Source organism: Pseudorasbora parva, chromosome 3, assembly GCF_024679245.1.
Source record: "Pseudorasbora parva isolate DD20220531a chromosome 3, ASM2467924v1, whole genome shotgun sequence".
NCBI classification, from domain to species: Eukaryota; Metazoa; Chordata; class Actinopteri; order Cypriniformes; family Gobionidae; genus Pseudorasbora; species Pseudorasbora parva.
Window position 1 is genome coordinate 46,038,748 of NC_090174.1, and position 22,421 is coordinate 46,061,168.

Consider the following 22,421-nt stretch of genomic DNA (forward strand, 5'->3'; position numbering starts at 1 on the left):
TACAGTGAACTCATTGTCATGTTCAAGAAACCAGTTTGAAATGATTCAAGTTTTGTGACATGGTGCATTATCCTGCTGGAAGCAGCCATCACAGGATGGGTACATGGTGGTCATAAAGGGATGGACATGGTCAGAAACAATGCTCAGGTAGGCCGTGGGCGTGGCATTTAAAGGGGTACTTCAGCGCTGGGAAGATGAATCTGTATTTAAAGTGGGTTATCAATGTAGTAGTGAATTTAGTGCCTTCTAGACTGGTCTCATGGGGATGAAAGACTACAATTCCCAGAATGCCTTCTAGACTGCTCTCATGGGGGTTAAAAAACTACAATTCCCAGAATGCTTCGCTGCCCTGTGAGGCCATTCCCAAAGCCACCAACTTGATTACTGTGACTGAATTAGAGAAGACACTACAATTAAAAACGAAACGTGTCTGTTCAATATAATGAGTGAGCCACCGTGCGAGTATCACAGCACTGAGCACTCACTGCAGGAGTCAAATAAATGAGCTGATGAGCTCTCGTGATGAGAGCTGAGGTAATCGCAACTACACTCGCGGCATACATTCACAATGCGAGTTCAGTCTGGCGCGTTTCAGTTCATGCCTTTGCAAGCTTTCATAGAAATTAATTTGAGAAGTTAAAAGACGTACATTGCTCACCATAGCTCCGTTTAAATGAGTGCCTGTAGCTGCCATCTAAGCTCTGAGTGTGATCTCCCATCCCCCATGCGCAGGTTCAAAACATGCGGAAATGGCTCCCTCTGCTGGCTGTAGTCTTTAGCCTTTGGCCAAACATTCCTCCTATGATGCAAATATCGTCAATTTGCATCATAGGAGGAATTTTTCCAGAAATAAAATGCATAAATCTCTTGTCTCAGGGGGATATGATGGGGGAAAGCACAATCATTTGAATATACTCCAGGGTTTCTACTGATACAAAGCCATATGCTAATCGCTGAAGTAACTCTTTGAACAATGCCCAATTGGCACTAAGGAGCCTAAAGTGTGCCAAGAAAACATCCGCCACACCGCACAGTGGTAACAAGGCATGATGGATCCATGTTCTCATTCTGTTACACCTCTCATACAAGGTGGGGTCTTCTGCTGTTGTAGCCCATCCACCTTAAGGTTGTGTGTGTTGTGGCTTCACAAATGCTTTGCTGCATACCTCGGTTGTAACGAGTGGTTATTTCAGTCAAAGTTGCTCTTCTATCAGCTTAAATCAGTCGGCCCATTCTCCTCTGACCTCTAGCATCAACAAGGCATTTTCGCCCACAGGACTACCGCATACTGGATGCTTTTCCTTTTTCACACCATTATTTGTAAACCCTAAAAATGGTTGTGTGTGAAAATCCCAGAAACTGAGCAGATTGTGAAATACTCAGACCGGCCCATCTGGCACCAACAACCATGCCACACTCAAAATTGCTTAAATCACCTTTCTTTCCCATTCTGACATTCAGTTTGGAATACTGCCATGTGATTGGTTGATTAGATAATTGCATTAATAAGAAATTGAACAAGTGTTCCTAATAATTCTTTTCTTTTTGTCTTTTTTATCATCGTCATCTGTCATTTTCCTGTCATTTTATTCACTGGATGGTCATATACCTTTTCACCACTAGATGGGGGATAATATCACACAGTGTACCTTTAATACTCATGGGACACACGTGAGTGTGCATGCTTTGGATGTGTGCACTTCCCTCAGAAAAACATATCAGAAGTATATATGGTGTTAAAATGCATGCAAAAATAGATTTCATGATGACGAAAATGCAATGCATCACGTGAGCATGGCCGCGACAGAGAAAAATACAATATTTTGAATAAGTAATTACTTCACAACCGCTAAAATAGTATGTATTGTATGAATGTAATCTGGATGTAATACGCCATGTTGTCATTATCATGTGACCTACCATCGTCAGCTATGTTACTTCAATGCCACTCTCCCGTGGCCTTATGGGATAGTAAAGTATCCATCGTATACTGCAGAATCTGACCAGAAGAAGTAGGTCTCCTGGGTACTTTTTTGCCTAATCCAGTACTGTGAAATCAGACATACTTATTTTGTCACATTCTGTTTTTCGCATTCTATACAGTATGCGATTTCAGACGGAGCCATAGTCTTGCATAGTCAGACCTTCAGACTGATGGCAGAAGTTCTGGACTTCATAGCAGCTTTCATTGGGCAAGGACCGCCCAGAGGCCGCCTGACTGACATGTAAAGCAACCAGTCACAGTTTGTTTGCTCTGTCATGTTTAGGGGTGTGAAAATGTAATCTGTTAAGGCTCTCCCCTCTTCTGGAAAAGGGGACCGGAGCTGCAGCTCATTTGCATTTAAAGATACATGCACAAAACATTTTTTTGCTTAAACTCAAAAATGATTATTTTTATACAACATGTATAATAAATTATCTGTGGGGAACTTTGAGCTGAAACTTCACAGACAGATTCTGGGGACACCTGAGACTTACTGTATCTTGTAAAAAGGGACATAATAGGTCCCCTTTTAAATTACAACATATGAGCTTGCTCATATGTTGTATAGCAATGATATAGCAAGATATTTAAATGCATTCATAAACTTCATATTCTTCAATCTGTTAATCCTCACCATAAGAGGCAAATCGTGTTAGAACTAGAAGTAAATCACAGTTTTGCATGTTTCAAGACATGTGATTGGCTGTTTAGTACTGATGTCACTTTCACCGTTAGCAAAGATTAATAATTATTGCAATTCCATTTGGTGATGTGAGTGGTGCTGGAAATACACATTTCTCCTATAATGTGTGTATACGTTTGCAGTGTATGTATGTATGTGTGTGTATAGGACTGTAGGAAATGGAGGCATTTATCATTCCCTGTGCAGGCTTACCTCCCCGTCTCTAAGCAACGGTTGCCAAGCAGCCCGTATAGCTGGAGCAGAACGAGAGAATGAGCACGAGAGAAAGTCTGTTTAGCTGAAGGACATCCTACACACACACACATACACATGTCAATAAAATAACACACAGGTTTGAGACCATGGAGCTGGTTATGAAGGACACTGAGCTTGTGTATATCTGTTCAGAATGTTCCCATCCGAAGAGCCTCTCGGCCAACATCATCCTCTGAGAAAGCGAGTGTGTGTTGCTGCCTTGAGAATTGCAGGTGTGTGTCTCTTTCTGAGAGACGTGTCTGTAATCACTAAGTGGTTAATCTCCGTGTTTCGGGGGGGTGTGGGGGATAAAGCACAAACTGTTACAGGAATTAGCCACTTGACATCATTTGCAGGTTTACGATGTGTTTATGCATTGCTTTTGGTGTGCGCGAGTGTTGTGTATTAATCATCCTAATGACAGCTCTCTGTATGGAGAGAAGCTCCATTACACTGGGTCACATTTTAAGTTTATTGCATGACATAAATGAATTATGATCACATGGTTGTGTTGCACTTCTCTCTCTCAGGGCTGGATGACTGTTTGCTGCAGTATATGAGGACATTTGAGAGAGAGCAGATAAACGGAGAGCAGCTGCTTCACATCACCCATCAGGAGCTGGAAGAGCTTGGCGTGACCCGCATCGGACACCAGGAGCTCATTCTGGAGGCTGTGGACTTACTCTGTGCACTGGTGTGTGTGTGTGTGAGTGAAAAAGAGACTGGCTGTGATAATGATGTGTTTGTTTTGTATTAATGACACAACAGACATTTTAATCAAACTCCGCTTAACACTGAATGATTAGCACCCAGCGGGAATCTCCCAACCAGTATACAAAAAGAGGAGGGAGTTTGTGTGCAAAGAAGGCAAGATGTGTTTTTGGTTCTGCTGGAGGAATGCATGCGTCATAGAAAGAGGGGAGGAGTTAAATCTCAGTCAACTAGCTATCTTCCTTATAGCTGTTCATGCAAACCAATTAATCTCAGAAGTAGAATTGTAGGTTTATTAGTAGGCTAAAGAGCTGTTTCTGGTGAAATGATTGGAAGTGGACAGCATTAATAATAATGCAAATGGGGTCTAAAACAACCTGAGATCTTATCGCAGATGACAGTGAAGGGTCACCTACTCACTCAGTTAGTCAAAGTTTTTTTGTCCAGTGTGCAGCAACACTTTGCTTTTAAAGGCGCAATACGTATGGTTTTGGGATTGAAATATCCTGTTATAGATTTTGTTGACTTGCGTACTTACATTATCTCAAATGTTTCCGACCATGTTTAAATCCAGAGAAAATGAATCATTTTTATGTAGCTCACTATGGTTAGTCATTGTTCGAATAATACGTTTTCTTGATTTTCCATGGGTAACATGTTTGTACCATGCCTCAGAAACAAACACTATTTTGTAAAGTGGCTAACATAGCATAATCAGAAAAATCTTTATTTGTAGCAACAGTTGAGTATTCTCCAACATTCAATATATTTTAAAATGCATGTCATCCAGTTTTTATAAATACGGTATGATATTTAAGTATCAATCTAGCTTACTGCAGTGTGCAACAAATGTCTCATATAATTTTCTCATAGCAGCTGGAATAAAACATTCCGGATTGTAATTCAGAAAGGTCCAAATGACGTCATCAGGGACAACTGGAAATTCACCCGTATGACAATTAGAGATTAGACTGTACAGAAATATAAATCTACAGGTACACACTAAATACACATAGTCACGTAATGCTGTTGTTGTTATTAACAATTTGAAAACAAAGTATTTCAATAATAAATGTCTGCTCCTATAATGCCTGATGAGTTTGGAGAACACCTGACAAGAGAGCAGAGACCATTCCATTCATACAGAATCTCTCCATTCCCAGATCCATGTTGGTGCTTCTTCTCTTCAGTTCACCCCACTCATCTTATATAGTGTTCAGGCTGGGAAATGGGATGGCCATGGCAGAAGCTTGGTTTTGTACTCAGTGACACATTTTTGTTTTGATTTTGAAGGGTTTTTTTTGGATCAATGTCCTGTTGGAATATTCAACCTTGACCCATTATATGATTTCTAGCTGGGACTGTCAGGTTTTATTTTTTTAATCGGTTGATATTTGATAGAATCCAAGATGTCATGTATCTGAACAAGTTGTCCAGAATCTCTACATGCCCACAACATTAAAGTTCCAGCAGTATATATAACAGTGGGCTTGGAGTACTTTTTTTTACATGTGTGCACCAAACCCATCTTGAGTGTTTGCTTTGTCAGATAAAAACTCAAGATGGGTTGGTACTGGATCTTTAATGTTGTGGGTTTAATTTTCTGCTAGATCCCAGACGTCTTGTTCAGACACATCACATCATGGATTATATCAAACAGCAAAGCATAGAAAAATCTAAACCTTACCGCCTCTGCTAGAAATCGTATAATGGGCTATAGTTTGATCTTCCAACAGGACACTGATATAAATAAATAAATAAATAAATAAATATATAAATAAATAAATATATATATATATATATATATATATATATATATATATATATATATATATATATATATATATATATATATATATATATATATATATATATATATATATATATATATATATATATACTATAAAATGAATGATGAACTGAAGAGAGAAGCACAAACATAGATCTGGGAATCTGAAGGTTCTGGAGAGATTCTGTGTGAAGGAATGGTCTATGATCTCTTGTCAGGTGTTCTCCAAACTCATCGGGCATTATAGAGAACACTCAGAAGTTTTATCTTTGGGAAAAGGAGGTTCCAAAAAGTATGAAATAAAAAACATTTATTTCATAATGAGATTTTCCCATATTTAAAGAATTTATTCTCCAATGAAAGATTTTTTTTTTTTTTTGGTGTAAATCGTTAAAATAAAATATCAAAAGGATTAACGACGCAGATTTATTTTCACAAATTTCTTTTATTTGGTCATATTTACCAAGGGTACGAATAATTTTGAGCACAACTGTATTTCTTCGGATGAAATTTTTCAGTGAAAATGATTATTTTGGTCATACTTTCAACACGTAGAATCTGTGATTCCATTTGTGATGTGGTGTCTGACAGTCACACATTCTCCTCAAAACTTTATAGTGCATCCGGAAAGTATTGTAATTGCTTCACTTTTTTCACATTTTGTTATGTTACAGCCTTATTCCAAAATTATTTTGGATTAATTATTTTCCTTAAAATTCTATGAATAATACCCCATAATGACAATGTGAAAGAAGTTTGTTTGAAACTTTTGCTAATTTTTAAAATAAAAAAATCACATCTAAATCTAAGTACACTCTACATTGTAATGCAGACACATGCATTTTCTGTAAAGCTGTAAAGCTGTTTGTGAAAAGCGCTATACAAATAAATGTGGACTGAATATTCACAGCCTTTGCGCAATACTTTGTTGAAGCATCTTTGGCACCAATTAGAGCCTCAAGGCTTTTTGAGTATGATGCTACAAGCTTGGTACATCTATTTTTGGGCAGTTTCTCCCTTTTTTTTTTTTTTTGCAGGACTGATCAAGCTCCAACAGGTTGGATAGGGAGCGTTGGTGCACAGCCATTTTCAGATCTCTCCAGAGATGTTCAATCTGGTTCAAGTCTGGGCTCTGACTGTGTAATTTAAGGACATTCATAGAGTTGTCCCATAGCCACTCCTTTGTTATCTTGGCTGTGTGCTTAGGGTCATTGTCCTGTTGGAAGATGAGCCTTCGCCCCAGAGCACTCTGGAGCAGGTGTTCATCAAGGATGTCTCTGTACATTGCAGCATTAATCTTTCCCTTGATCTTAACAAGTCTTCCAGTTCCTGCCGCTGAAAAACATCCCCACAGCATGATGCTGCCACCACCATGCTTCACTGTAGGTATTGGCCACGTGATGAGCGGTGTCTGGTTTCCTCCAGACATGACGCTTGTCATTCAGGCCAAATAATTCAATCTTTGTCGTCAATCTTTGGCTTTTGTCTGGCCACTCTACCATACAGTCCTGATTGGTGGAGTGCTGCAGAGATGGTGGCTCTTCTGGAAGGTTCTCCTCTCTCCACAGAGAAATGCTGGAGCTCTGTCAGAGTGACCATCAGGTTCTTGGTCACCTCCCTGACACTAAGGCCCTTCTCCCCCGATCAATCATTGTTTGGCTGGGGGACAGCTCTTGGAAGAAGAGTCCTGGGGGTTCCAAACTTATTCCATTTCAGGATGATGGAGGCCACTGTGCTCATTTGGACCTTTAATTTTCTGTACCCTTCCCCTGATCTGTGCCTTGATACAATCCTGTCTCTGAGGTCTACAGACAATTCCTTCGATTTTGACTTGGGACCTTACATAGACAGGAGTATGCCTTTCCAAATAATGTCCAATCAACTGAATTTATGTCCACTGGTAGACTCCAAACAAGTTGTGATCAGTGGAAACAGGATGCACTTGAGCTCAATTCTGAGTGTCATTGCAAAGGCTATGAATATTTATGTGATTTATTTATGTAAGATTTTAAGCAAACTTCACTTTGTCATTATGGGGTATTGCTTGTAGAATTTTGAGGAAAATAATTTAATTATTTTGAAATAAGGCTGTAACAAAACAAAATGTGAAAAAAGTTAAACGCTGTAAATACTTTCTGGATGCACTGTAGATTCAGCCACACTGAGGAGCTGTGCCGATGCACAACCCACGTAAGGTTGATAGTGCCGCAAATAACTGCAATTGCAGGTTTCAAACAGAGTTGGCGACAAAGAGGCAAAACTTAAAGACTGCAGCTTTAAATGATCAAATATAACTGTAACAAAGTTAAAGTAGGTGAATGTTAAAGTTGGCAAGAAATAAAATTTTACAATTCGTTTTTTAAATGTAATATTGTAGTGTTAACTATACATTTATTTATCTGTGTATTTCATTAATTAAAAAAAGAACAATTTACCCTTATAATCTTTAATCAAATACATTAATCTCCCATCCCCCCTCGAAACGACTTCTCTTCCAGTCATGTAATATGGCGTGAGGGCGGGGCTATTGCGCTCTGTCTCGCTGCCTCTCAGACACCTGTCTCTGAGTTCAACTTTCAACGATCCAATCACTTCAAAATCAGGCCCCGCCCTACATTTTTTTCTAATTTCAGAGTACATTTCACTTGGATATACATCACAATAAGGAGAAAAAGACGATCTTAACTTCCATTTCATGCCGACTTTAAACGTAATGTTTAATCGTTTAATCGTAAAATAACAAAACGAAACACAGTGGACTGCAGCTTATAAGCATAATAAAAACAGCAAAGTAAAATGTCCCAGGCTCTTGGTTCCGCCCTGCTTCATTCCATAGTAGCGTTAATAAAACTTTATTACATTAGCTCATCCATGAACATGAGTCCCGTCAGATTGTTTTCCATCGGCTGTGGAGGTGAAGACGAGAACTCCCATGATTCCATGCTCATTCACAGCACCATCAATCTACGCCTTTCTTATTGTAAGCAAAACTTACATACTGTGCCTTTAACTTTACTAATTTAGGTTTTAGTAATTTTGATTTTGTAATTTGTATTAGTTTTTATTAATTTATTAAAAAAAATGTTTTAGTAATTTTAGCACTTCCTCTTGAACTTTTAAATGTTATTTTAGTTAGCCCCATTTCATAAGTTGTTCATCCAATATTTGTATTTTATTTGAATTAAATTATGTTTTTAATAATTAACAATATTTAGTTAACAATAACAACACTGCTTTACATTAAATGGAAGCATCTAGAAATGTTTTTATTTAAAAATTAAATATAAATACATGAATAGGGTTTTAAACTTTGCTGTTTCCAGTTGGCTTTAAAATAAAATAAAATTTGGTGCATTCCTCACAAGACCTGCCCTCTAAAGCACCATCCCACAGTCTCTCTCTCCTTATGAATTTTGCATTGACCCTTGCATTGTCACCAGATTACTCCTAAATCCTCATAGTGTTCTGCTGGACTTCTGTTTTTTCCCCTAGTTCTTTTCTTTTTTGCTTTAGGTCTTTGCTACTTATTCTGATATACATAGCTACCTAGAAACGTATTTAAATTCTAAAGATGCCTCGAAAAGCTTTTAGGTGCCTTGAAATGATGAACAACGTTTCAAAGATCTTAACCGTGAACCTATTTATGTAAGGATCTATTTATAATAATGGTCTGAACATTGAAGACGTGTCTGCATATTAATGTGCATCATGGCTGTAATTTATGCACTGAGAAGCTTGAAAAAGAACAACAGTTACAAATGTAGAAATTGATACGTCACTGCTGCAGGTACCAATAAACACCATATAAAGAAAAAACGGAGAGGAAGTCGGAAAACCCCTCCTTTTTACAAATAAGAGATGCTGGGTCCGGCTGATTAATACTATAAACAAACCCAAAGGAAATGTGAGAAAATCTACTATTTGTTACTTTAAACAGCCAATTGTGAATCAGAACGGTCCGGTGATTGAACTATTCAGCCGATCGATTCACAGAAATGAATCCACAGTCTCCACGGTCTCAAAGCTGCAGTTCTGAGAAAATGGCATTTATTCTGAGTAATGCCTTTTCCAGATTTGAATGGAGACTTGATTGTGTGCTTTATTTCATTCCACGGTGTAGGCAGTGTTTTATTTCTGACTAACTTTGTTAGTGTGTAGTGATGACCCTGTGTACTTGCTGTGAGAATGCTTCTTGATTTTTCTGATGTTTACACTTGGCTTTTAAGTCTCGAATGATATAATTATCCATACCTCAGACCTTCTTTGACAAAAACAATGCTATTGGACTTGGAATTAAAGCAGCACTTGGCAACTTTTGCTCTCGGGGTCCCCCTACAGTTGGGAAAATATAATAATGTCCTCAACTACTGTCGTAAGATCTGTCATCCTACATCAGGGGATGCCATCGCGCGTGCATTTGTTGACATGACAACCCTGATAGCCCTGAACTAGTAATGTGTGGGTCGTCTCATAACCCGCGGACCCCGTATGTCTATTTAATGGTTGCGGGTGCGGGGCGGGTTGTAAAAATATATACAGTGGTGCGGGGCGGGCCAAATAATTTCATAAAAGCGTCCCGCGGGTTGGCACTGCAGGAGTTTACATGCAAGTGTTCTTCTGGCGTCCCGTGTGAAATGTCTTCATCCCAGGTACAGTCAGTGGCATATGTTTCAGCATGTCATATGAATATAATTTCATGGGTTTTATTTTTTTCAAACGCCAAATAATCACAATGCTCACGTTTACAAGTCAGCGTCATTATAGAAGTCTATTTGTTACCGTTTTACAGAATCTATATGATACTTCAATTCAATGTTTGAGTGGTAGGTAATCACCATAACAAGCATGACCCGCATCGGTCGGGCACGCCTCCTTCAGCGGAAGTGACGTATATGCCGTAAAGCAGTTAAAATTTTGTAGTTCTTTTTTTTTCTCGGGTTACTACCCGAAACACAAAGTTTAAAAGTATGATTAAAAATGATACAGACCCCATCAAGCTATGGCAGACGTGTCATTCAACCTATTGTAAGTCGATGTGTATCATCACAAGAGTCTTGAAAATATATTTTGAAGGTTGAAAAGTTACCTAGTGCTACTTTAAAAAGAACATTTTAAAAGAATAAATCTCTCATGCTTTGTCAGACGTTCAAAGGTTTGTGGTCAGTAAGATTTAACTTAGTACGTTTTAAACCCTCTAAATGGCAAGACCATAAAGAGAAATCAGATTTTTTTTGTGTGCTATTTTCCATCTTCTTAGGTCAGAAACAATACAATTTCATGTTTTAAAAAATATATATATTTTAATGTTTGTATCCCAAGGATACGTAGCCAGTTATAGGTTTAATGTTTTTGAAAGAAGTCTTTTATGCTCACCAAGGCCGCATTTATTTGATCTATAGATCTTTATTACTTGTAAATGGGAGAAGCTGCAACATGCTATTTGAACATAAGAAACAACTTCCATGAAACATATCAGACGGTCATATCAGATTTTGTTGCTGATTTGATGTTATTTAATTGTAAGTTCAGCAAGCAGTTTTTGAGATATAAGGATTCCCCCATTCAGATAGCTAGTACTTGATCCTGAATGCCCAAAATAGCTGCCTGGAGGCATTGTTCATTGACAGTAACTTCCCCTTTCAAAAAAATAATAAAAAAAAATAAACCTTTTACTGGTTAGATATGTTTTGAAGCATGACAGCTGGTAAGCTGGACAGCTTAGCAGTTTAAACCAACTCATGACCAGCTAAAGACCAGCATAAACCAGCGGCCATGCTTCAAAACATACCTAACCACCATATGTTTTTTTTCCAACAGGTTTGCACATGATCAGAAATAATTCTACTATGCTGATTTGATGCTCAAGAAACATTTCTTACTATCAAAGTTGAAAACAGTTTTTGTGGAAACCATAATTGTTTTTTTACAGGTTTCTTTGATGAATCAAAAGCTCAAAAGAACAGCATTTTGTAACAATGCAAAAATCTTTACTGTCACTTTTGATCAGTTTCATTCATCCTTGCTAAATAAAAATATACATTTATATTAAAAGTATAACTACTTCAACAAATATATTTTTCTTGTTGCAGAACTATGGTCTAGAGACAGAGAATTTGCGGACTTTGTCACACAAGCTCAATGCATCCGCTAAGAACCTGCAGAACTTCATCACGGGGCGCCGCCGCGGGGGCCATTATGATGGACGAGTCTCGCGACGCCTTCCGAATGATTTTCTGACTTCAGTTGTTGACCTCATCGGAGCAGCTAAAAATCTACTGGCATGGCTGGACAGGTACTGAAACGTCCCTGAACAGGGAATGAACTCACCTGGGCGGAATAGAACATGCTTGAAATACCTGATATCATAGAAATGAATGGAATTTAAATTAAACCTGATAGGACTGAATTAAAAGTGAGCAAAATAGCCTTGATAAGCTGTCCAAAATAACAGATGAAAAGCAAACTAATTTAATTCTCATTTATGTAGTGGACACTCTCTGGACAGCAGAAGATCAGCACAAGTGCTCTGACATATTGAAGTGTGGTGCTCATGAGAGACCCAAGTTTTGAGTCCAGCCCAGGTCTTGTTCCCAACCTCTTTGAAAAAATGCCCTCATCTCCTCATGTATGTGTTTGCTTTGTTTGCAGGTCTCCATTTGTCAGTGTTTCTGAGTACTCAGTGCTGAAGAACAACATTGTTCAGCTCTGTCTAGAGCTAACCACTATAGTACAGCAGGTGTGTGTGTTTGTGTGTGTGTGTGCGTGTGTGTTTGTGTGTGTGTTTCGGTATTCACACAGTCCTTTATTATTTTAAATGTATTTTTTTTCTCTTAGGATTGCACAGTGTATGAAACTGAGAATAAGATTCTGCATGTGGTGAGTGTTTCTTAAGCCACAGAAGTTCTCTTTTACACACACAAACGTGTAAATCTACCTCACTTACTGTAGTAAGATCATCTTTAGCATATTTTTGATTACCATAGACAATTATTTTGACTGCACAGTAAGCAGAAGTATGAACTGTATATTACTGTTAAACCATTTACGTGAATTATTCAGTTAAATGTGCATTATTTGATCTGTGAAGATATCCTGCTTTTGAGCTTACTTTTTTATGTAAAGAACTGTCCTTTAAGAGATTCATTTAGACTTTTAAAGATTTGACCACTTTGTAACTGCTTTACAAACAAGAGGAACATCCTTCATCCTCACAGGCTGGTTTTATGAAGTAATTTTTAAAAAGTCTTTCATAAGAATATTGTACAAGCACACACACACTTTTCTCAATCACGCACAGCCCTTATATTTATATATTTAAAGTGAAACGTGATTGCGAAGTCACATGTATCTGGCCGGCTCTGAAGCAAAAGTGTTAACTGTGTGTGTGCGTGCATATGTGTGTTTAGCCTAAGGTTGGGTATCTTGAATAATGCAGATTTTTCTCCCTTCAGGATCACTGCCTGTAGATCAGAAAGAGAGAGAGAGAGAAAGAGAGAGAGAGGGAGGGAGGGCTGGATAGATGGATACAAAAGGACAGAAAAAGATGAAAGAAGGACTATACCATGAATATATATACATATAGCGCATGACTTATTAAAGCAGATTCATTATACATTATGGGTATATTTTCATGGTGCTGAATGCCTTTCATGTGAATGGTTTGGACTGTTTCAGTGTTGCCAGTATTTACTGCTCCCTCCCAGTTTAACAGCTATAATTAGACTGAGATTTACTACACAATCGCAAACATAGACTGACAACACTGTCTGTTTCTCTCCCATTGTCTTTCTGTCTTTATCTCTCTTTGCAGTGTAAGACTCTATCAGGTATCTGCGAGCACATTATTTCATTGTCATCCGATTCGTTGGTGTCACAGTCTGCTCACCTCGAGGTTGTCCATCTGACTAACGTTATGCCTAGCGAGGGCCTGGTGAGTAAACAACAGCAATATCCCTTTCATAATACACAGAAATATGAGAATGTTTAAAAAAGGGTGAAATTTGTAGCAACCTAAAAATAGCTAGCAACATTGCAACATCGACTCCAATTGAACCAATGGCTATGGAATATTTAGATTTTTATAGATAGATTTTTATAGATAGAGTTAGGTATATGGAAAATATCAGGACTATTTGTTTCGTGTGATCAATGGCAGACAGAGAAGCCTGTTTTAAAAAAAACAACCATTGACAGAAATTACACACTTCAGAACATTTAGAAACATCTGTATAAATCTCACAACAGTCTCTTTCCTCTTTGTAGGGCATGTACATCAAGTCCACGTATGATGGTCTTCATGTGATCACTGGAACTACAGAGAATGTGAGTTCAGAGCTGTATTTATTCCTTACTGGTCTTATAGTGTGGGTTCTAACAAATGATAAAGAGGAGCTTTTTTATATAAATTCTACCAATTCAAATCCTAAGCTTATAAACAAACGCTCTCCTCATTTTAACAAAAATAATAACGCCATCTCTGAACAACACAATTCTGAGCCATTTGAGTGAATGATTCAATAACTCAAAATAACTATACAGATAGCCCTTCTTAGTTCTGTGATGGACTGGCAATCGGTCTAGAGTGTTTCCTTCCTTTGCCCCGAGATCCATTGTCAGAGCATCCATGACCCTACCTAGCAAAAAAAATTCATTTAAAAGACGTCTAATAGCTGTCCAAATACAGCCCTGACATCTAGGCTAAAACAAAGCAAGATTTGGGCTATCATTGAAAATGTAATTGATGTCTAACCATACATAGCCCAAGAATAGACACTCATCTAGTCATCAGTCATCTACTCTGAACAAAATTATAAACGCAACACTTTTGTTTTTGCCCCCATTTTTTTATGAGCTGAGTTTTAAGACTTTTTCTATGTAAACAAAAGGCATAATTCTCTCAAATATTGTTCACAAATCTGCCTAAATCTGTGTTAGTGAACGCTTCTTCTTTGCTGAGATAATCCATCAACCTCCATACACTATGAGTATTGCACAGGTGTGCCTTAGGCTGGCCACAATAAAGGCAACTCTAGTGCAGTTTTATCAGACAGCACAATGCCACAGATGCAAGTTTTGAGGGAGCGTGGAAATGGCATGACTGCAGGAATTTTGCAGTTTGGGGTGCTCTGGATGTGCCACACATGTGAGGTAGATGGATTTTCTCGGCAAAAGAGAAGTTCTCACTAACACAGATTTAGACAGATTTGTGAACAATATTTGAGAGAAATAGGAAATAATTTTGTGTACATAGAAAAAGTCTTAGATCTTTGTGTTCAGCTCATGAAAAACGGGGGCAAAAATAAAAGTGTTGCGTTTATAATTTTGTTCAGTGTAGAACATGAAGATGTCAAAGATATAAAACCAAACACATTGTAATCACTGTTGAATTGTGCTTACATGATGCAATACCATACATCTCAAAGGTTATTTTTGGCAAAAACTAAATGTAACCAAATTTAAAGGGGGGGGTGAAATGCTGTTTCATGCATACTGAGCTTTTTACACTGTTAAAAGACTTGGATTCCCATCCTAAACATAGACAAAGTTTCAAAAACTAATGTTTGATGGAGTATTTCTGTGTCAAAAATACTCCTTCCGGTTTCTCACAAGTTTCGGCGAGTTTTTTTCGAGTATGGGTCTATTTGACGTTAATAAGAGCGGAAGGTCCTTGTATGGGCCGTACGGGCTCTTCTCCCGGTAGGGTGCGCGCGCGCGTGACTAGAGCACGCTGTAAACAGTCTCTCAGCTGCAGATCCAGTCGTCCGTGAACGGCGCCGCGCTCCACTTTATTCCTATGGGTGACGTCGAGCGACTTCAACTCTTCAGCACAGCATTCCGGGAAGGCAGCGCTGCATTTGAACCGATTTGAACGCAGAAATGACGGGAAGCTTGACAACATCGTTTCAGTTGCGTCTCAAAATGGATTTACACGCCACTGCTGTCACAGGACTTTACCAAATCATACCAAAGAAGTGTGTTTCTGACGGAGCGGTCCCAGCGATAAAGCTTCGACGGTGAGTTAACTTAAACTGCTTCAAATGTCTCTGCTATTGGCTACCGTCGCATGAGTAAACATCAGTAAACGACACGATCGCGTGCTTCGTCATTCAAATGCGCTAACGGTTACTCCATTGTTGTTCTCTGTATAACGTTACAGTATTCTGACGTGCAAAACCGTTTTGCTTGCTACTTCTAAGGTCTAGTCGCATACAATAGTCCATAAACCGAATCATGTCCTCATACACTGCGAGTAAAGACACAGAAATGTGGAGAGGCCATTAAATACAGTAACTTACATACCACAGAGACGGACGTCCTGCTGTTGCCGTTTCTCCTGTTCAATTTATTTCTCCCTCAGATTTGATTGTGGATCATTATCTGTATTAGCTGAGATAGATGGGTTTCTCCACGCTTGAGGACGTCACCGTTTTTCGCTCGTCGTTCTTTAGCTCCGCCCACACGATACGCCTCCAGGCGCTCGGTTTTTTCCGGAAAGACTCGGTACAGCCTATATTTCTTTTATAAATATGATAAAACTAAAGACTTTTCGGAGATATGAAGGATGCAATACTACTCTATAGGTACTCAAGATTGACATGAGATTGACTGAAACTGAGTGTTTCACCCCCCCTTTAAGGTTATTTTGGCTAGAAATTATGTTTTATTAACAAAGTTTGGGAGGAACATGTTCAAATGATCTATCCAATCATCATGTCATTCCAATCAGCTGTCAGCAATCAGTAATCAAAATCAGCACAAGTGGAGGATTATACAAATACCCAGTCAACGGACCAATGTTCCTGGACAGGTTTTCAGCATCCCTCCACCACCACGTCTTCCCCCCACTCACCTGGTTACTTTCCTAACCAGAGATACAGAGGGAGTACTCTGGGTTCGGGCCAATTACTGAGCTCGGAGCCCTCTCTTCGGACAGCATGCCAAATACACATTTTTATTCTTTTCTTGTGAAATGGTCATAGCCGGACTAGATCGGGTCTGTAGTGAACAGCGACTGTGTGAAATGATGGCTTTTGCTGACAAGTGATTTTGAGATTGAATGGGCGGGTTTTATTTTTTGAATAATTTCATATTTCGGTATGCAATTTTTTTTTTTAAACATAAATTTCATAGTATTATTTAGGACCTGAGTTACAATAGTACAAGGATCTTCTTGGAATTGCTCTGTTTATTATGTATTTGTAATTGCTGTGCACATGCATGTATGCCACTTCTGAGCCGCATTGAATACATCTAAATGCCACTTTAGGTGCGGTTTCTGTGATACAACTGCAGTGCAAAAAAAGCTTTGGTCCCACTTTATATTAGGTGGCCTTAACTACTATGTACTAACATTTTAATTAATAATTTGATACAATGCACTTATTGTGTACATACATGTTTTAACATTGTACTTACATTTTAAAAAATACCTGCATGTAATTACGTCTGTAATTAATTTCTGTAGTTACATTTGTAATTACACAGCTGGCACTTCCCTTACACCTAACTCTACCCTTAAACTTACACATCCCACCACACGTGTCCCTAACTTTACCTGTATCCCGTCTCAATATCAGCCAAGGTGTTTTGCAATACATTTTGAACACAATAAATACATTGTACTTATTTTTTGATGTAAGTACATACAGTGCCTTGCGAAAGTTTTCGCCCCCCTTGAACTTTGCAACCTTTTGCCACATTTCAGGCTTCAAACATAATGATATGAAACTGTAATTTTTTTGTGAAGAATCGAAGTGGAACGAAATTTATTGTATATTTGACACTTTTTTAACAAATCAAAAACTGAAAAATTGGGCGTGCAAAATTATTTTGCTGCAATTACAGCTGTAAGTCGCTTGAGGTATCTATCAGTTTTTCACATCGAGAGACTGAAATTTTTGCCCATTCCTCCTTGCAGAACAGCTCGAGCTCAGTGAGGTTGGATGGAGAGCGTTTGTGAACAGCAGTTTTGAGTTCTTTCCACAGATTCTCGATTGGATTCAGGTCTGGACTTTGACTTGGCCATTCTAACACCTGGATATGTTTATTTTTGAACCATTCCATTGTAGATTTTGCTTTATGTTTTGGATCACTGTCTTGTTGGAAGACAAATCTCCGTCCCAGTCTCAGGTCTTTTGCAGACTCCATCAGGTTTTCTTCCAGAATGGTCCTGTATTTGGCTCCATCCATCTTCCCATCAATTTTAACCATCTTCCCTGTCCCTGATTGTTGTCCTATGGACAGAGTCTCCCACCTCAGCTGTAGATCTCTGCAGTTTATCCAGAGTGATCATGGGCCTCTTGACTGCATCTCTGATCAGTCTTCTCCTTGTATGAGCTGAAAGTTAAGAGGGACGGCCAGGTCTTGGTAGATTTGCAGTGGTCTGATACTCCTTCCATTTCAATAGTATCGCTTGCACAGTGCTCCTTGGGATGTTTAAAGCTTAGGAATTTTGTATCCAAATCCAACTTTAAACTTCTCCACAACAGTATCTCGGACCTGCCTGGTGTGTTCCTTGTTCTTCATGATGCTCGCTGCGCTTTAAACGTCCTCTGAGACTATCACAGTGCAGGTGCATTTATACGGAGACTTGATTACACACAGGTGCATTCTATTTATCATCATTAGTCATTTAGGTCAACATTGGATCATTCAGAGATCCTCACTGAACTTCTGGAGAGAGTTTGCTGCACTGAAAGTAAAGGGGACTGAATAATTTTGCACGCCCCATTTTTCAGTTTTTGATTTGTTAAAAAAGTTTGAAATATCCAATTAATGTCCTTCCACTTCATGGTTGTGTCCCACTTGTTGTTGATTCTTCACAAAAAATTACAGTTTTATATCTTTATGTTTGAAGCCTGAAATGTGGCAAAAGGTTGCAAAGTTCAAGGGGGCCGAATACTTTCGCAAGGCACTTTAATACTTAAGGCCACCTAATATAAAGTGGGGCCACTGGTTTCATTTGATCCGCAAAAGCCTTAAAGGATCTAATATTCTAATAAAAATAAAAAACAGTTCTGAAATAGGTGTCCTAAGAGATCACACCTAACTATGTGACAGACCCAGGCTCTAAAAGAAACAGCAAAAATAGACTTTTTAGCCAGTCATGGAATGTTCTATACCTTTATGTGTTGAGGATAAAGCAGTCTAATTCAGTGGTAAAGTCTAGCAAAAATTGGCAAAAGATCTGAAATGTACAATAGTACTCTTTGAACCAACTCTGCTTGTTTCCAACTAAGCTTAATTTATTCCAGTGTTTGATATTTATAGTTGATGTATTGCACATCAGCATGAGAAGCGATGTTATAAATAACTAAAATAGTTTTATCCAGACTGTTTTGTCTCCAGTCATAATTTTATAATGTAAAGCTCCATCAGTTCTACTGCTAAATTAAACCTTCTACACTCTCATATAAAAAGGTGAAATACTGTCTCTGTTACTGCTACCCTTTAAAACGCTTCTAATATGTACCATTTAAATGTAATAATATGTACCTTTGAGGTACTAATATGCAGTTTTCAGGTACAAAACCTCAGTGACAGCTTTTGTACCTTTTTTTGAGAATGCACAAGTGTTTATGCCAAATCTAAGATTATCATTGATGATGCTGTGATAGGACTCTGTTGGAAAAGCGGCTCTGGTTTTCTTCATATTGTCAGTGCCCATTCCAGGCTGTATTGCTCTATAAAAGCACATGCTGTGCTGCAGCTCTTCTGTGGGGACAGCAGAACCAGGTCATCCGCATTGAGCAGGCACTTGATTTCAGAGCTGGCTAGAGTGAGGCTTGGAATGGTGGATTGTTCCAGTGCTGTTGTTAAATAATGTATGTAGATGTTCAATTAGGTTGGACTCAAACATGTGCTTTTTTTAGCAGCTGGAAGAACAGAATTCATTGATTTCTAACTCTTAACGCACATTTAGCCTACTGTTCAGCTAAATGGATCAGTTGGAAATGATTTTTCAGTCTATTATACAACAACAAGTCAAATGCTAAATCTGCTGAATTATATTCTGGACTGACTGGTTTTGTGGTTTAAGATTTTGAAAAAATGTAAGTTCAAACCTCAGAAGCTTTGAAAATGTCAACTGTTGTACCCTTAAGAAAGGCATTTAATCAGAGGCTGCTCCAGGCGGACTGTCGCTGCACAAAGTGTACTTATTATAAGTCACTATGCACAGAGGCATCAACAAAATGACTGCGTACTATGTCTGAACAGATTCTGAAAATATTCTATAAAGCAGGGGTCCCCTTACTAGGTTCTATAAAGGCATTGATTAGCTGTTTCAGGTGTGTTTGATTGGGGTTGGAGCTAAACTCTGCAGGACAGTGGCCCTCCAGGAACGAGTTGGGGGACCCCTGCTTTAAAGGACGTGTATGTAAGATTGTGGGCAAAACTGGTACTGCAATCACTTTCAAATGACTAGAGTGGTGTATCCCCCCTCCCCCCTGCCTCGAGGTTGCCAGATAAGCTGCAGGATCCAGCAGTAACGTTTGTAGCTGCAGCTGTGATAACTAGAGTAGAGCTGGCAACCCGGACGCACAACCCAAAACACTACTGACTTTGTGATTGGTCAATAGGTGGAGGGTGGAGCTTCAGGTCATGTCAACATCAACATCAGTTGAGGGCTTCAACAATAACTTTTAAATGACAATATCCTGTCTGGACTACTGTTGTCAGTGATATAAGTATTTGAAATTAACATGATTTCTTAATGTCTAGTGACATATCAGGGCCATTTTATGATTAATTGAAATACATTTCTTACATATAGTTCCTTTAAAATAAATGTTTTAGCTGTTAATTGTGTGGACAGAAGAAATGAGCAGGGCTGTGTTTCGCAAAAGCATTCCAAGTAGATTGAAGAAACCAATTCTGTCTACAATCTACTTAGGCTTACAATACTTTTGGGAGATGCAGCCCAGCTGCATTTCCCAACGTCAGATTTTGATGAAAGACCTTTAAACATTCTTTGTAGGGAAGGTCAACATTCAGGCATGTATGATACAATAAAACAACACCGAAATGCCTGGGTAAGTTATTGCAGCCACATTTATCTCTATAATGAGCAGGGGTTATTAATATTTCTATCTCTCTCCTGCAGTCTCCCGCAGATCAGTGTAAGAAGATCCATGCCGGTGACGAGGTCATTCAGGTCAATCACCAAACAGTGGTGCGTATATTTCCATGGGTCATGACATCTGTGCTTGCATCTTGTGTATAAATGTGCATTAATGTTTGTGCAGATATTGATTGGCTGTTGAAGGGTATTCAGGTGGATCTCATGAAGCCTGTCAAGAACGTGTGTGCAAAATTTCTGATTTCTTCATAAGAATGTATATGAGAACTTTATTCTTAGCTAATAGCAAGCTCAGCATTTACTAATACATTTTTAAGATGAAAAGCTGTATCTGTTAATATGCACTGTGAACATGAAAGGTTTTATTATCTAACATTAACAAGGAGCAATATATTTCACAGTATTTATTAACCGTTGTTGGTTCATGGTAGTTAATACATTTAAGTAATTTTAATAAATGAAACCTTATTGTAAAGTGTCGCCAATTCAATTATTATAATATAATATCATAATTATTATTAAATAATTATTATAATTATTATAATTCAGGTCAGTAATTGTTTTCTTTCTTTTTTTTAGAAATGAATACTTTTATTCAGCAAGGATGTGTTAAATTGATAGTAGGTGATTGTAAAGATTTATATTGTTAGAACAGATTTCTATTTTGAATAAATGCTGTTGTTTTTAACTTTTTATTCATGAGTGAATCCTGAAAAAAGCATCAGGTTCCAAAACAATATTAAGCAGCACAACTGTTTCTAACATTGATAATAACTGAGCATCAAATGAGAATGATTTCTGAAGGATCATGTCACACTGGAGTAATGATGCTGAAAAATCAGCTCTGCATTACAGAAATAAATTATATTTTAAAGTATATTAAATCAGAAAAGCTGTAATAATTTCACAATATTAGTGTTTTTCTGTATTTTTGATCAATTACATGCAAGCTTAATGAGCATAAAAGACTTCTTTCAAAGACATTAAAAATAGTAATGTTTCTAAACTATGAGAATTTGAAAATAAATAAATAAATCGGATGGAAATATAACCATTACACTTGCAGTCTAACATCATTTATGTATTTATTTGAAAATTCTTTCATATTTATCTTGAAATCATCTTTATCTTTCAGGTTGGCTGGCAACTGAAGAATTTGGTCAACTGTCTCCGTGAGGACCCAAGTGGAGTCATCCTCACACTGAAGAAGAGACCACAGAATACTCTGGGCTCTACTCCTGCACTGCTGAAGAACGCCCGCTGGAAACCACTTGCCCTGCAGGTGTGTGTGTGTGTGTGTGTGTGTGTGTGTCAGGATAGTTCAATGTGTTTGCTCAAGTGCATCCATTTAATGTGTAGTGCATACGAGTGTGTGTGTGTGTGTGTGTGTGTGTGTGTGTGTGTGCGCGCACGCGCATGTGTGTGTGTGTGTGTGTGTGTGTATCATCTCAGAGCACTGAATGAGTTCCGTACGGCTTGTTGCCATGGCAGCCAGAGTTCTGTGGTTGCTCTGGATACAAGTATCAGACAGATGCAGTTAACAGCTTGCACATGTGTCCTCACTCCTCACAGTCACGACACAGGAGAGAGGAGTGGACGATCACTCATGAATGAATTCACATTGGCGATTTGAAGGACATAATGATTATTGACATAACCACTGATCAAATTGCGTCAGAACAGGATTTTCAATCCTCTCTGGATGATTAAATAAACGATTACACACTTGTGCATTATTGCATGAAAACAACACTAGAAATGACCTGATAAAAATGACTGAAGAGTAGAAGGACATATTTGCACTTGCATAGTGATAAAAAAAAAATTTTTAATGTATGTTTCTCCCGCCTCTTGTTGCCGGGTTGCTGTCTGCTGCGTGTTGCTGTGCTTTTCCTCATTGCTAACTGACTGATGCAGCGCT

At 38.3% G+C, this 22,421-nt stretch overlaps 1 protein-coding gene across 1 annotated transcript in view; it reads left to right on the plus strand.

Annotated features, from left to right (window-relative positions):
* The window catches only part of si:ch211-26b3.4 (connector enhancer of kinase suppressor of ras 2), a 60,618-nt gene that overhangs the window by 12,588 nt on the left and 25,609 nt on the right, over nucleotides 1-22,421 (plus strand). Inside the window, exons 2-9 of the mRNA XM_067439173.1 lie at nucleotides 3,452-3,615; nucleotides 11,511-11,713; nucleotides 12,070-12,157; nucleotides 12,256-12,297; nucleotides 13,232-13,351; nucleotides 13,684-13,743; nucleotides 20,525-20,593; nucleotides 21,636-21,782. Coding sequence (XP_067295274.1) covers nucleotides 3,452-3,615; nucleotides 11,511-11,713; nucleotides 12,070-12,157; nucleotides 12,256-12,297; nucleotides 13,232-13,351; nucleotides 13,684-13,743; nucleotides 20,525-20,593; nucleotides 21,636-21,782 — 893 coding nt within the window. The remainder of the gene's footprint in view (nucleotides 1-3,451; nucleotides 3,616-11,510; nucleotides 11,714-12,069; nucleotides 12,158-12,255; nucleotides 12,298-13,231; nucleotides 13,352-13,683; nucleotides 13,744-20,524; nucleotides 20,594-21,635; nucleotides 21,783-22,421) is intronic.